The sequence below is a fragment of the Equus quagga genome, chromosome 13 (assembly GCF_021613505.1).
Source record: "Equus quagga isolate Etosha38 chromosome 13, UCLA_HA_Equagga_1.0, whole genome shotgun sequence".
Taxonomy (NCBI): Eukaryota; Metazoa; Chordata; class Mammalia; order Perissodactyla; family Equidae; genus Equus; species Equus quagga.
In genome coordinates, this window is record NC_060279.1 from 43,204,506 (window position 1) to 43,220,764 (window position 16,259).

Consider the following 16,259-nt stretch of genomic DNA (forward strand, 5'->3'; position numbering starts at 1 on the left):
ACAGCATCCCAGCTATCTGTGCCTGCCTCCTTATTCAGTCCCTATTCTGGACACGCAGCTCGCCCGTGACTGTTGCATGTCAAGTGGCTGGAACCAATCAGCTCATCTAGGGCTTCCTCAGAAGCCAATCAGAGCCGAGGGAAGTGACCTCACCCAAGGGAGAGCTGTGTGGGTGAGGAAGTATCTCTAAGAGCTGAGTGTCCCAAAGTCACTCCCTTCCTCCCCACCCTCCTTACTTCCTGTAAAGCAACACCGCCTACCCACCTCCCCGAGAAGGGAGTGAGAAAGGCTAACTAAATTCCATGAAAGAACCAAAAGAGAAACTGCAACTCAGCCAATAGCCACATCTGGAAGCGGAGAACAGGATATTTAGGGCGCTCCATCTGCACGGAGATACCTCTTAGACTGGGGTCTCCAGGGCCTGGAAGAGGGTGAGTGTGCTGAAGAAGAATTAGCACCTCCTCCCTACTCCCTCCCCACACCTGGCTTTCTTGATTCTCCCCATAAAAAATAGCTGTAATCATTCCTTATAAACAAGAACAAGATCAAGGTCAAGTGTGGGAAAGAGAGGGCCTGTGTCCCTATGAACACGTGAACAATCGTCTCTGTAGCCTGAGGACCAGAGGCTCAGAAGCCAGCTGGTCTTCAGGGCATGGGCTGTTCTCTATTACTCACTTTGCGCAGCTGCAGCCATGCAGATGAGTTCCTGAATGTTCCTTGGCAGTGCGAAATTGGGAGTATATGTCCTTCCATGGGGGTGGGAGGGAAGGGACAAAGGACAGGAAGGCTGTAACCCCCAGTGTGTCACACTGGACTCTGACAGGTAAGGAGAGAAGAATGGCTCAGCTAGACATCCCTTTCATTTCTCCAGCCCTCTCCCACCATGCCTCACCCTGGACAGAGAGACAAATACAAATATTTTATTTAAAAATATAAAACTGCCCTTGCTCCTTCTAACTGCTCCCACCCCCAGTTATCTCCACAAAGAACTATAAAAAATGGGTAGGGGCATGTGTGCATTGTCTCAGCTCTAACAACCAGTTCTTCTTTTGACCTTCCTTTCTCTCTTTCACACAATTAAGACATTGGTCCTTTGCCCTTTCCCCAAGATATCAGAGGTGATACAAGAGTAGAGGGAGGGGAAGGGTAGAAAAGAGTCATCATTCTCCATTTCTACCTCCAGAGACCAAACAGGTTATCTGGACTCTGAGCAAATGATTTGTTTGTCCACAAAACCAAACAACAGGGACAGTTACTCTCTGTATCCTAAATCAAGAAAGATATGGAGGTCCAAGGTATTGTTTAGGGTCCTTCTTCAATATATAGCCTCATCCATATTGTCATCACTATCACCCCCAAAATCCTCTCCATTGTCAAAATATGACATGATGTAATCAGTTTCCTGAAATAGAAAAAAAAGAAATAAAGGTCAGGCATTCTTTCAGCATTCTCCTTCCACTCTGTATACCAGAACCGTTCCCTCCTAATCACACTGTTTCAGGCCTGGAAAGTCCCTTTCAGCTGTAGTTCGCTCTTGAGAAGAGCCTAGGGACAGATAAAGGGGATGGCACTATCCTTTGAGGGCACTATCTCCTTTGGCCCTCCAACCCTCTGAAGAGAACATCCCTGGTGGACAGAGTTGAGATCCCCAGAACTTATGAGGGGAAGAGACGGAGGTTGAGTGTGGAAAGAGGTCCCCTTCACCTCTTCATGTTCTTCTTCATCATACTCCTCTTCTTCTTCCTCTTCCTTCTCTTCTTCTTCTTCTTTCTCCTCATCTTCCTCTGAAGTCACTTCTTCCTCTTTCTTCTCCAGGGTCTATGTGAAGATGAATAGGAAGAGAAACTCAGACTTAGCTTCCAGAAGGGAAAAATTGAGGCACACATGGGCCAAAGGGGAGGGAATGGATCTGGGGCCCAGGTGGTCTCCATTCACATTTCCTCCTTACCTCTAGTTTCTGTATTGTTTCCTCCTTATCTTCTGTGGTCTTAGGGGGCCTTTTGGGGAGTAGAATGGTGGTCCCTGGTGAGGGGATCAAAGGTAACCTATCAGAGAGTAAACTTTCTTTTTAGTTTTCTGCCCCACCCTCCTGCAGAGACCGTGTCACTCTGCTGCCCTCATGTGGCCACTATGGCATCCAGCAACAATACTGGTGGATTGTGTAGGAAGTGGGAGGGCAGGCAAGACCACCAGCTGCCTTGGCTCTCCAGCTGCCTTGGTCCTGGAGCTGACGAAAAAAATCTCTCTTCTCCCTTTTTTTTCCAGATACACTCACGCTCCTTCTGTAGCTTCCGCACTCGGATCTTTAGCTCTCGGGGTAGACGTCGCCAATCTGGGAATAGTGGGAACATAAAAGTCAGTAAGACTCCGCCTGGGGTCTCCTATGAATGATGACTCGTTTTAAAGAAGAGATGAGGGTCAGGTCAAGGGTGAGGAAAGAAGCGGCTGGGTTAAAGGTGCTTGGAATAAAACTGTGGCTTGGATCCCTCCAGGGGAGTAGGGGCTATTTAATAGGTTTTCAGGTAGAGTCTGAAAGTGTTTTGGAGCACATCTAAGGCTCCAGTTTGTAAATACTTAATAGGGTGGAGAGGGAGACAGAGGAGGGTGGATGAGGTGGTGGCTTGGGGCTTGAGGCATCTCAAGCATTTGAAAGAAGGGCAGTCAATGAAAAGGGCCCATCACCTACCAGGGTTCCAGTCGATGGCATTGTCCATCGGCCCTGACATCTGGTATTTGTCTGAGTAACGCTCCACATCTGAGGGGTCAGAGGTCAAGGGTCAAAGTACTATCCTTTCAGAGCCCCAGAAGAGGGTTTATCCTGAGGTCCCAGCCCTTTCAATACTCAGGAATTGTCTGTTCTCTCACCCCAAACTCAGAGCCCAGGGGGTCAGCTTCAGTGACAACCTCCAACACTCTTCTAACCTGTCCCTTTGCCACCCAAGATTACAACGTTTTTGTTATTTCTCTTAACCCAAAGGCATGGCTACAATAAGAGGTAGTGTGGTATAGTGGAAAGTATACTAGAGAGCAAGAAAGCAAGTTTCAGTCTTCCCTATACCCCTTGTTAACGGGGCTAACCTAGGCAAGTCTTTCATCTCTCTGAGCTTTAGCTTCTAGGGCTTCAGTAGGAAAGCACCTGTTGTCAATATACTGAAATACGGTACTTCCACAGCAGTTGGTAAATATCCACTATTCCAAGCCTCCCAAGTGCACCTCCTTCTCCAGTCCCTCCCGGTCTCCCTGACCTTGCCATGATCCACTAACTAAAGGGGTAATATTTTAATTAACAGAGATTCTCAGAGACTCAGCACCAGCCCCCCTTTTGATTGGTTGATGCATATAGTATCCAGGTTCTTAAAAATTTTAATACATCCCCTCATTTACACCTGTGAAATGGTTATCTTAATACTTAACTTCCTACTGTCCCAAAACTATTGTGAGACTCAAAACAAACCATGGATACCGTAATACATTTCAAATGAAGGGGTAATTATTATGATCTCCCCAGTTAGAAAGTGAGTTTCCTGTGCCTCTTCTGGCCTCTCTGGCCCCCAGTGGTGCTGAGTACAGAGCACTACTCACAGAAGGTGCTCAGAACATGATGCTAGTATTCCAACTGACCTCTCTTGGGGACAGCTGGCCGGATGAAGTAGGGGAGCTGCCTCATGGCCCCTCGTAGCTCCTGCTTCAGTGCCAGGACATATTCCCCTTCCTCTCCTGAGGGCAGAGGCACTGGGCGGAACTCCAAGGGCTAAGAAGGCAGAGGCAGTGGTCAGTTCAGAAAGAAAATGCTGGAGTACAAATCTGGGAGGGCCTCTCCTCTCCCCCCAATTCAATCCAATGCTCCCACTGAGCAGAGGGCCAAAGGAGAACGAGGAGAGAAACACAGCATTTTGAAAGCTGTGGAGCTGGGAGTCTGAGAAGTAAGGGTAGTGGAAAACATCCCATGTGAGTTGGGAGTATAGAGACAGGGAGGAGCAAGATGAGGATGGTTTTATGATAGCCCACAAGGAATCCAGGATCATATACAGTCAGCGAGGGGCACATGGGAGTCTTAAGAAGGGAGGGCAGACACTCACAGGGAAGAGTGGAGAAGGCTGCAGGGTGGGTGGGGGCAAAGCATCTCCTTTTCCAATGCCCACAGCTTCCATGTTGAAGGTCAATTGCCCCCGGCCACGACCCCGGCCCCCACCCCGGCTGGCCATGGTGGAGGGGGCCTGGGTATTCAGAGATCCAATGAGAAAAACCTGATAAAGACAAAAAGAGAAAAAGAAGTACAGTAGAATGGACAGGAAGCCAGGGAGGTATAAGACAATCTTTTCTCCTTGGGATGGGAAAAACCAGCGTAATTCAACAAATTTTGACTGAGAAAGCATAGTGCCAGGCAGGGTGTTTCTGGAAATATAAATATGGATGAGACATGGTCCCAACAGGACAGATAATTGCAGTATAGTGTAAGTGTAGCACAAAAGGGAAAGTGATTAGACTTTTGGATAAAATTTCCCTACAACCCTAAGATAAGTGGAAGTTTATTACCATCTGCATATGTACATATGACCTTTGAATTCTTTCTCTCCCTTTCCAAACCCAACAAGGCCCCAATTCAATCCAACACTATGCATTTCAGCAAAACATTTATTAAGCATCTACCATGAAAAACGTAGTGTGCCAGGCACTGTGGGGGCACACGAATGAGTCGTCAGTCTCATTGTCAATTGGGAGAGTGCAGGAAGAGCCATTACAATCAAATTGATCATTTCAAACACCACTTGGAAGCAAAGAATCTTAGAGTTAGAAGGACCCATAGGGTCACCTAGTCCAAATGCGCTCCCAGTGCAGTGCTCCACTCTGTAAGTTGTTAGTCATTTAGTGTCTGGTCGCATTTTCCTAAAGAGAGGGTGTTCATTCTACCCCAAGGCAGCCCATTTCACTCAACTGTGATGAATCAAAAGTTCCTCCTGCTACTGAACTGAACACTGCCACTTGTCATCTTGGGGAGCCAACCAGATAGAATGGGGGACAAAGTCACCAAATGAAAATGAAATTTCAAAGAAATTATAAGCCAGTAGCAAGGAGCACACATAGCACCCAGATCTTAGTTTCTAACACCATTTCCCAATAAAAGGAACCAGGGCTTCTTGGAGAAACAGCTGATTCTAGGACTGGGGAAGGAAATATATAAGATGAGCTTGAAGCATGCTGTAGTGCCAGAAAGTAAGGAAATACTCCCAAAAAACAACACACACACATTGATGGGGCTATGTCAAAGGGGCATAAGAGTCAAGTGAAAGAGCTCCCAATGAGAAATAAAATAAATAAAGTAGTATTGGATTATAACTCAAAGTATAAAATAAATATCCATGAGTCTATACCGACATAAATAAACAACTGAATAAATTAACACATGGGGGAGAAAAGACAAATCTCTTCTGTAGAATTCCAAATGAATTATGTAGATTCTACTCTAATGAGGGGAAATGTAACTCCTCACTCCTTAAGCATGGGTTGTATATAGGAAATTTTGTCCCATACAATTTTGGAAAGGGGGAGAGTAACTTTACAGTGGAGAAACTGGACAAATACTACTTCAGTCAGGTAACCAAGGTCAACATCAAAAATATTAAATCATGTTATTAGTATGCACACTTAAGTTGATGTGATGAAAATAGCACTTTACCTCTGTGATCCTCCTCCTCCAAAGCCATAACCCTAGTCTAATTAGGAGAAAAACATCAGACAAATTCCAACAGAGGAGCATCCTATAATATACCCGACCAGTACTTTTCAAAACTGTCAAGGTCATCAAAAACAAGGAAGGTACACACTTCCATTGTAAAAGAAGGAGAGCTGTCCTAGTGGCAGCATTCTTAAAAATAAAGAAAACCATCCCTTTTGTTTTCTGATTATAGAAGTAATATACATTTATTCTAGAAAACTTGGAAACACATAAAGGTATAAAGAAAAATACTTATTATTTCATGACCATGATGTAGTAATAATCATTATTAACATTTTAATATGTATCCTTTCAATTTCATTTGTGTGTAAATATACATGTACATATGTGTGTATATGTATGACTGTACATACATAATAGGGCCACAACAACTAAATGTAAGGTAGTGTCCTGGATGGCATCTTGAGACAGAAAAAGAACATTAGGTAAAACTATGGAAATCTGATTCAAATATGGACCTTACGTAATTATAGTATATCAATATTGGTTCATTAATTATAACGAATGTACCATACTAATATATGATGTTAATAATAGGGGAAACTGTGTGCCAGGGCATATGGAAACTTTTAGTACTATCTGCTCAGTCTTTCTATAAATCTAAAACTTATTTTTAAAAATAAAATCTATTAATAATAATAAAAAAAGAAACTTGAGTAGCAATTCAAAATTCATAGTTCCTTGTTTTTCATGATGCTCCTCTGTTGGAATTTGTCTGATGCTTTTCTCTTGATTAGACTGGGGTTATGGGTTTTGGGGAGGAGAAACACAGAGGTAAAGTGCCATTTTCATCACATCATATTAAAGGTACATACTAACAACATGTTAGTTTAGGGAACAAAAAGAGACAATACAGACAACACAATTAAGATCTCTTAAATTAATGGTTCATAATATAATTGCTCCCACAGTCCAGAGAAGGAAGAAAGCTAGGAGGACCAGAATGGGGAGGGGAGGCTTTGTGAATCACAAGGTCTCAAGTTTGGAAGAGCCCTTAGAAATCATGTATTCATTCATTCAAGAAGTATTTGTTGAGAATCTACTATATGCCAGACACAATGCCAGACAATGGGGATCATGATGAATCCTCTACTCTAGAAATGCATCCAGCCTCTCATAAACCATATTTAGTAAATTGTTATCCAGCTTTTATTTAAACATCTTTAGTAAGAGAACTCCCCATCTCACTTTGCTATTCCATTTTTGAATATTTGTTTTTCAATCACTATTCAACAAATACTTTAAACAAGAGATATATGGCTCAATGAAGTGCATTCCACAAAAGATTAGTTGGTGAAACAAAAGATTCAAAAATATGTATAAGGTAATCTGTTTTGTCAAACACACACACACATATCAATAAAAAGTTGTTCTTTTTTATTGATTTATTTTTTTAACATTTTACTCTTCATTTTTCTCCCCAAAGCCTCCCTGGTACGTTGTGTATTTTTAGTTGTGGGTCCTTCTAGTTGTGGCATGTGGGATGCCACCTCAGCATGCCCTGATGAGCGGTGCCACGTCCGTGTCCAGGATCCGAACCAGAGAAACCCTGGGCCAGCGAAGCAGAGCACTCGAACTTAACCACTCGGCCACGGGGCCTGCCCCAAAAAGCTGTTCTTCAAATTAACCAAAAATTAACATTGGTTAATTTGGGGTGATGTGTTTTTGTTCTTGGTTATGTGAATTTTAAGGTTTTTTTCTACACTGAATAGGTACTGGTTTTGTAACAAGAGAAAAATATTAATTAAAAAATTTTTTAAATACAGTAACAGAATAGTAGATGAGATTAATAATCTGTAGCAGGAAGGACAGGGTGGAAAAATGTGTGTCTGAGGAATTTGGAAAGTTTCAAGTCCAACTGCTATGAAAAATGTAAGAAAAAATGGCTGTTGGTTAATAGATTAAATTATGATCTGATTAAAAGAAGATATTAGAGGAGAGAGGATGTCTCATGGATACCAAAGAAGGATCAAGAATTTGTCACCAGGGGCCGGCCCCGTGGTTGAGTGGTTAAGTTTGCATGCTCCATTTTGGCAGCCCAGGGTATCATTGGTTCAGATCCTGGGCACAGACATGGCACCACTCATCAAGCCATGCTGAGGTGGCTTCCCATATAGCACAACCAGGACCCACAACTAGAATATACAGCTATGCACTGAGGGGTTTTGGGGAGAAGAAGAAGAAAAAAAAAGAAAACTGGCAACAGATATTAGCTCAGGTGCCAATCTTAAAAAAAAAAAAAGAATTTGTCACAATGTCTTCAAACCCTTTCAAGGGAAAGGACACTCTAATCTAACCAGATGGCTTAAGTATCTTTCCACTTGACAGATACAGTTCTAGCAGGAGATGGGAGGCTGTTTTGATTGCAAAGAAGTGAGGAGTCAAGAAAAGGCCATGACCAAATCTAACTCCATTTCTGATACTAACCAAGTGACCCTCAAGGACGTGTGGTAAAAAGAAGACAACATTTTATTTAATTCAGACAATAAACTGGTGGTTGGGAAACTGTAAACTAACTGTCTCCTACCCGACTCAGCTGATGAATCTACAATGTCTCTTCTATTTAACATTGTGATTGAGTCTAAATTCTTGAAGATATTTAAGGTCTCCCATAATCTGGTTCCAAACTGCTTCTCCTTAACATCAACCCTCCCTAGGGTTCACCCTGCATTCTCCTTCTCCCCAAACACCACCTCGTATACATTACACTCATTCCCAGTTATACACAATTACGTATTGTGGTAGAAGTTACTAAGAATAGGTTTCAACAAAACATACAGAAAAACAATTACATCAAATTTAAAGAAGGCAGTACATGTAGTAGTTAAGAACATGTATTTGAATCTCAGTTCTGACATTTCCTAGCTACACAACCTTCAGCAATTTATTTAATATCTCTGTTTCCTCATCTGTAAAATGGGAATAATAATAAAACTATCTTAATTCATTGATCAAATATTTACTGAGTGCTTACCATGTGCCAGGCACTGTTCTCAGTGCTAGGAATACAGCAGTGAGCAAAACTCATTGTGGACAAAAAACTGCTGCACCCATGGAGTTTCAATGGAGCTTACACTGGAGTTGAGTTATCAATACACAAATATGTCAAGCCATGTGACGGTGTGCAATCCCTAAAGGAGTGGATATGAACAGAGAAAAGAAGAGATCCAGGGACTGAGGCCTGGAGACCTCTAATGTTTAGAGTTTCTTATATTTTTAATAAATGAGGCAACAAGTTAAGCCCTTATTATCTTAGAACTCATGGAAATCCAAGTGAAAAAAAATCATCCCAATAGAATAAATGTGCAAAGGACATGAATAGGCAATTGACCAAAAAAAACGGCCAATAAAACCACTCTTTATCTATCAAATTGACAAAGATTTAAATAATCATCAGGCTGTGATGAATTTTTTTGAGTTGGACACTCTCATACCTCACTGGAAAGACTATAAACACAATCTTTCAGGGGAACAATCTGACCACTTGAATCAACAGCCTTTTAAATGTTCATATGCTTAATTCAGTAATCCTACTTTAAAAATCCATCCTAAAGAAATCATCAGATATATAGCCAGAGATATAAGTACAAGGATGTTTATCAAAGAGCTATCCGTGGTAGCAAAAATTCTGAAATAACCTAAATGGTTCAACAGAAAATGAATGGTTAAAAAAATTCAAATATCCATTTTTAGACTATTATGTAGCCATAAAAATGACTTTAAATAATATTTGAAGGCAGAAAAGTGTCCACAATATAATGTAAAGTAGGGGGAAACATGATATAAAATTGTATTTATTGTATGGCCCTATTTATGTAATATCTATATACAGACATACACACACATATGTATATATATGTATACATGCAGAAAAGAAATTGAAAGGATATATATTAACATAATGTTTATCACTACATCATGGTCATGAAATAATAGGCATTTTTATTTATGCCTTTATGTGTTTCCAAATTTTCTAGAACAAATGCATATTACTTCTATAATCAGAAAACAAAAGAGATGGTTTTCTTTATTTTTAAGAATGCTGCCACTAGGACAGTGCTCCCTCTTTTATAATGGAAGTGTGGAATGCATTTCATTGGGCTAGGTATTTGTTTAGAATATTTGCTGGATATTAATCGAAGAAGAAATATCCAAAAATGGAATGACCTGCAAAGTGACATGGATTTCTCTCCCTAAAGATGTTTAAATAGAAGCTGGATAACAGTTTACTAAATATGGCTTAACAAAGGAAGGTGGCATGCCTAGAGTAGAGGATTCATCATGATCCCCATTGTCTGGCATTGTGTCTGGCATATAGTAGATTCTCAACAAATACTTCTTGAATGAATGAATACATGATTTCTAAGGGCTCTTCCAAACTTGAGACCTTGTGATTCACAAAGCCTCCCCTTCCTATTCTGGTCCTCCTAGCTTTCTTCCTTCTCTGGACTGCGGGAGCAATCATATTATGAACCACTAATTTAAGGATCTTAATTATACACTGTATTGTATTTTATTTTGTTTATTATTGTAGTTCCCTAATTCCACTAGGAGTTTAAATCCTGCCTCCCCAATCAGTTCCATTCAATTCACCTTTGTTGGGCACTATGTATTCAGTACTAAAACCTGCCCTACAAAACTTTACATTCTAAGAAGAATAGAAATACTAAAGAGAGAGTGCGCACTAAGTCTAAGTGCTCTAATAAGGGTATGCATAAAAAGCTATCATCAGACTGGGGAATAATGAATTCTGCTAAAAAAGGTGGTCCAGGAAAGCTACAGGTAGGAGGTAATTTCAGCTGAGTCTTGATAGATAACAGGAGTTTGTCAGGCTCTTAGGGGAATAATGTTAAGATTCGGGGGAAGTTGATGCCACAGCAAAGAATCAGAGGTACAACAGTGAGTCTTTCTCACCTTCTGCTTTAATCTGTCCCCTATGCCCGACAGAAAACTTACTGTTCTCTGGTATACAATCAATGCAGCAACAGGAGCCCAGAGGAGAAAGGTTCCCTAGAACCAGAAGGGGGCTGATCCAACAGGCTTCAGGAGAGCTCTCTCTGTCTCACAGCTTGGCCTTGGTGAACTAGTTTGGGAAGTGTGGAACCGAACCAAGTCAGAGCCACCGGGTCGGAGCCTTACCTGCTGCCCCTCCCCCACGCGAAGCCCAAGCCGCAGCCAACTTGAAATTTGCTGGTCTTCCTCAAGCCGGTGGCGTTCTAGGTCCGCCTCCCAGAGCTCCCCATTGGTGAGTTCTCCTGGCCAATCTTGGAGAAGCTGAGGAGGGAGGTCCGCCCACTTGAAGCGAGAAGAAGGAGGGAGGGAGAGAGTCAGCCGGAATCCAGGCTTGGGGAGCCTGGCGCGGAGAGAGATGGGGCTGCAGAATCAACCAGGGGTCAGTTATTTCGGACCTCATCTCGGCTGGAGGAGCTCCTGGTTAGCGAGAGCTCACAGAGGGAACCTGACAATCAGATCTCACCGAAGGACTCTGTTGACGGAGATCCCACAGAGAAATGAACCCTTATGAAACCTGTTCTTATTGATCAGTCTTTTTGTGATTCAGGCTTCACAGCTTGACCTCTCCTCCATTATTCCAACCTTCCCTCCAGCACCACCAGGAATATTTCTCTTCTAAAAAAAATTTTATCTGGGTTGCTGCCATTTCTCTGAGAAGATGGGGAGAGGATTTGGAGAAGGAAGAATTAGGCATCAGAGAACCAGAGTTGGGGAGGCAGGGAAGGAGCCCAGTGTTTCCTGCATTTTCCACTCCCTTCCAGCTCCTCCTGGCCCTTGGCAAGAGGGGTGGGGAGCACAGTGGGAGGAGTCCTCTTTTCACAAAAAACAGAAACTCAGGGGAAAAGTTCAGAGTGAAGGTAAAATCTAGGAGTTAGTCAAGAAGACTATCCCAGATGTTAGGGAAAATGGCCCTGGGAGCGAAGCCTCTGGACTTGGAAAGCTGTAGGTGTAGTGGCAAGTGCCCAGTCTTTGGAATAGGACAGAAACACAGCTGTGAGGCTTTGGAGAACTTGCTTAACTATACTAAGTCTCAGTTTCTTCATCTATAACAAGAAGATTATTCCTTTATAGTGGTGTTTTGAGGATTGAAGATAATGTATGTAAAGGACCTGGCACATTGTTGGTGTCCAATAAATGGTAGTTGGTGAAAACAACAACAAAACAATCCCTGCAAATAGTTCTCTTTCTCTCCTTCTTCAGGAACATTATTTTTAGTATCTTGTGTGTGGCCTCCAACCTCTGAATTATCTCAGGTGAGTTTTCCAAATCCTGAGGATTTTTCCTCATCCCTCTTCCCCTGATGCCTTCCAGCTGGACACAAACTCATTCCTAAAATATGCAGATGGAAGCTATGGTAACTATGGAGACAGGGCAGGTGGCAAGGCGAGTCAGAGATAGACAGTGAGAGAAACTGATTGCGGCAGACAGGGAGAGAGAAGACTTAAGGAGCAATTCGGACAGAGACCTTGAAGCAAAATGCAAAAATAAGGAGTCTAAGCAAGACTGAGAGTGAAAAGATGCAATGAGAGAGGATATGTTTGTTACAAAGTTCCCTATTCTCTCTGCCCCTTTTCTATCTCCCTCCCTCCCCCCAAGAATATGGGGAGGAGGCATATGGGAAGGCCTCTTGCTTTATCTAAAAATGACCCCACATAACCACCCTCCTTATACTTACCTAAGAGGTCTGTACAAGGGAGCTAAGGTCCAAGTTTATTTATGCTATGTGTTCCGTTTTGGGGGGAGGTGGAGTGAGGATGTGCCTTTGTGTGTGACTCCCGTTCTCCCTGACATTTAAAGTACAAGAAGGCAGGCAGATCTTTTGCCTCTCTCTGTACAGTATGGACTCCGGCTGTGGAACCCAATTGCCTGTCTCCACCCCTCTGCACAGTGTGCCATGTGCCGCCGTGTGTGGCAGGTCAGGTCTGGCGCACAGGCGCGCATAAACACACCAAGCACGGAAAATAGGGATCTGCTGAAGCTCAGCGAAGAATTGAGATGGTCCTAGTCTGGGTGTCGGAGGAGTCTCCTAAGGAACACTTAGGTTTGTTGGGGCTGAGAGGAGGTCAGCTAAGCAAAGGAAGTCAGGATTGGAACCCATAGGTTTTGAGGGTTTATGCGTGCAGGGGTGGGGGAACGGTTTGGTACCCGACGCCCCCACCCGCAGAGACTAGGCTATAAAAAGCAAGGCAGAGCTCCCCCCCCCCCCCCCCCCCCCCCAGCTTCTTTCCTCCCGAGCCGGCGCTGTGCCCGGGGCGCACCGGGAGGAGGATCCAAAATCCAGTGCCCGGGCGCAGATACTGACACCAAGGGAATCCGGATGCCCCCCCCACGCCATGTGGGCCCCCGAGAACCTGGCTCCGCCATCCCAGCCTCCCCGTAGCCCTGGCCTCAGCCCTGGCCCGGCAGAGATTCTGCAGACCTTCAGGTAACTATTTGGGCGCATAGCCTGGGAAGAGAAAGAGCAAGGAGTGATGGGGAACATAGCAGGGGCAAAAGAAACCCCCAATTCTCCCCCCACCCGTTTTAGGTCCCAAACGCAAGCTGCTTCCCTCCCCCCATCCAATTTATGGGGCTGTGGCAACCTAAAAGAGGTTAGGAATGGAAATATGTGTGTGAATGTATGGGTGCATGTGTGTGGGTGGGTGGCGTTCAGCATCCTAAAAAGGGGATTCCAAGTGCGGATAAGAAAAGGGGGATGCTGGAAAGGTCTGATAAGCCCTGGGGTGAGGGTGGGGGTGCGGATATCCTTGCGCGTGCACGTACGCATTTGCACGCGCGCTCGTCCTTCAATGCGGGTGCACCCTTCCCACCTCCTCAGGCATGCGCTAGGGGGAAGAGGCGGCTCAAAGGCGTGAGTTAGAGGAAGGACTATGTGCGGTGCCGTGGAGATCTCCCCCGCCCCACGCCAGGTCCTTCCATCGGTGCCTCAGTTTCCCTGCCTGAATCCTTCAATAAGATCTCTCTCTTTCCCGCAGGGATTGGCTTCGCCACTGAGCCCTCGGGCCTCTGCCAGTCACCCCCCATCCCCCACGCCCTTAGCCATTCTCGGCAGGTGCCATCGGCTCCATCGGTACTCTCGCCCCAGCTGCAGTTATGCTGCACACCGAGGGCCACGCTCTTCTTCGGGCAGTGGGTCAGGGTAAGCTACGCTTGGCCCGTTTGCTTCTGGAGGGGGGCGCCTACGTGAATGAGGGTGATGCCCAGGGGGAGACTGCGCTAATGGCGGCCTGTCGGGCCCGCTACGACGACCCCCAGAACAAGGCGCGCATGGTACGCTACCTCCTGGAACAAGGCGCCGACCCCAACATCGCAGACCGCCTAGGGCGCACAGCGCTCATGCACGCTTGCGCCGGGGGTGGGGGTGCCGCCGTGGCCTCGCTGCTCCTTGCCCACGGCGCAGACCCTTCAGTCCGAGATCACGCGGGCGCCTCGGCGCTTGTCCACGCCCTGGACCGCGGGGACCGCGAGACCCTTGCCACGCTGCTGGAAGCCTGTAAGGCCAAGGGCACGGAGGTCATCATCATCACCACCGACACCTCGCCCTCGGGTACCAAGAAGACCCGGCAGTATCTCAATTCCCCACCTTCCCCGGGGGTGGAGGACCACGCTCCCGCTCTTTCTAGCCCAGGGGTCTGCACGTCGCCTTCGGAAATCCAACTGCAGTCTGCAGGAGGAGGAGGACGTGGGTTGTTATCCCCTCGCACCCAGGAAGAAGAGGAGAAGCGGGACGTATTTGAATTCCCTCTGCCTAAGTCCCCCGATGACTCGTCCCCTTCTGAGCCGCTCCCCAAACCACCCCGTCACCCTCCAAAACCACTCAAAAGGCTAAACTCCGAGCCCTGGGGCCTAGTGGCCCCTCCTCAACCGGTCCCGCCCTCGGAAGGGAGGCCGGGGGTCGAGCGCCTGACCGCGGAATTCAACGGCCTGACCCTGACCAGCAGACCGCGTCTTTCCAGACGTCACAGCACTGAAGGCCCGGAGGACCCGCCCCCTTGGGCGGAGAAAGTGACGGGCGGGGGTCCCCTCTCTCGCCGCAACACTGCGCCAGAAGCTCAGGAGTCTGGTCCCCCTTCAGGGCTGAGGCAGAAACTGAGCCGCATGGAGCCGGTGGAGCTTGATACCCCCGGAAATCTTTGCCCTGACTCGCCAGAGTGCAGCCGCCTGTCGCTGGAGCGCCGCCGATACAGCGCCTCCCCGCTGACCCTGCCTCCAGCAGGCTCGGCTCCCTCCCCGCGCCAGTCCCAGGAGAGTCTGCCTGGGGCTGTATCTCCGCTGAGCGGGCGGAGGCGGAGTCCTGGGCTGCTGGAGCGGAGGGGCTCCGGGACGTTGCTCTTGGACCACATTGCGCAAACGCGGCCTGGTTTCCTGCCCCCGCTCAACGTCAGCCCCCATCCTCCCATCCCCGACATTCGCCCCCAACCTGGAGGTCGGGCGCCTTCGCTGCCCGCTCCTCCCCAGGCGGGGGCGCCAGGCTCTCCCAGGACCAAGCGCAAGTTGGTGAGGCGCCACTCCATGCAGACTGAGCAGATCCGCCTGCTAGGGGGCTTCCAGAGTCTAGGCGGGCCAGGGGAGCCTGGGCGCTGAGAGGAGCGAGAAGAGCCAAGGAGGGTGGGGGATCAGGACCTTGATGGGACAGGCGGGAGAACTGGCTCACATACACACCACGGGCATAGGGGTCTCTTGCATGTGCTCATGGGCACGGTGCACGCACACATGGGTAAACATGTGTCCACAAGCACAGTATTTTTATTCGCAGGGAAGGGTAAATACTCTATTTACTGGGCATAAAGACACATGCATTCATGCCCTGGTCACTTCATACGCATATGGGAATTACTTGTGTACTCACAGGCATGGCATACACAGGACCACTTGTGCTAGGGCCCCAAATGGGTCCCCGACTCTCTTGTATTTGTTCAGAAGCAGTAGGGAGCCCCTATTTATGGGTAGTTTCCAGTCTCTTTGCCCTCCTACAGAAGCAAACCTTGCTTTCCACGTATGCCCTGCAACAAAGCCGGCTCATGATTTTGCACAGTCTATCCTCTTTGTGAACATCCCAGCTATTCTGCAGGTTTTGCAGGTCTTGGTTCTCTCTCCAGGCCTGGCTCCTTATTCACACCCTGCTTCCAGCCCTAACCACTTTTCAAGATATCTTCTTCACTTTCCTTGGGATTTCCTGCAGCAATCCCCAGCCTCAGTTCTGCTGTTGCCCTTCCTGTTCTCAGCTTTACTTCTCAACTTCCTGCTTTTTATCCCCACCCTGCTCCCCTGCAACCAATACAACAGGTTGTCTCACTTTCCCAGGGGGGTGGGTCATGGGCTCTAAGCTGCTCTTCTGTCTGTTTGAGCTTATGAACACCCCCACAGGTAGAAGTGGGGAGTAACCCTAAATCACTCCTCTCTCCACTTGACATATCAAATAAATGTGTTCAGAAGTCTCTGTTTTGTCACTTCTGCCTGAGGGGTGTGGGATGTGGGGAATGGGGAGGAAGAGTGACGCTAAGTATAG

At 46.3% G+C, this 16,259-nt stretch overlaps 2 protein-coding genes across 2 annotated transcripts; one reads left to right on the plus strand and one right to left on the minus strand.

The window, feature by feature from the left end:
• Positions 1–901: 901 nt before the first annotated feature.
• POLR3GL (RNA polymerase III subunit GL) lies at positions 902–14,166 on the minus strand. Its single transcript, XM_046680360.1, has 9 exons — positions 14,030–14,166; positions 10,877–11,032; positions 4,080–4,247; positions 3,622–3,751; positions 2,687–2,755; positions 2,276–2,332; positions 1,949–2,022; positions 1,705–1,818; positions 902–1,402 (listed from the first exon to the last, which is right to left on the minus strand). The coding sequence occupies exons 3-9, from the start codon at positions 4,203–4,205 to the stop codon at positions 1,316–1,318; spliced, it is 657 nt and encodes a 218-aa protein (XP_046536316.1). The 5' UTR covers positions 4,206–4,247; positions 10,877–11,032; positions 14,030–14,166; the 3' UTR covers positions 902–1,315.
• ANKRD34A (ankyrin repeat domain 34A) lies at positions 12,953–15,334 on the plus strand. The gene is made up of 2 exons (XM_046680359.1): positions 12,953–13,175; positions 13,726–15,334. The coding sequence occupies exon 2, from the start codon at positions 13,844–13,846 to the stop codon at positions 15,332–15,334; it is 1,491 nt and encodes a 496-aa protein (XP_046536315.1). The 5' UTR covers positions 12,953–13,175; positions 13,726–13,843.
• The last annotated feature ends 925 nt before the right edge of the window (positions 15,335–16,259 follow it).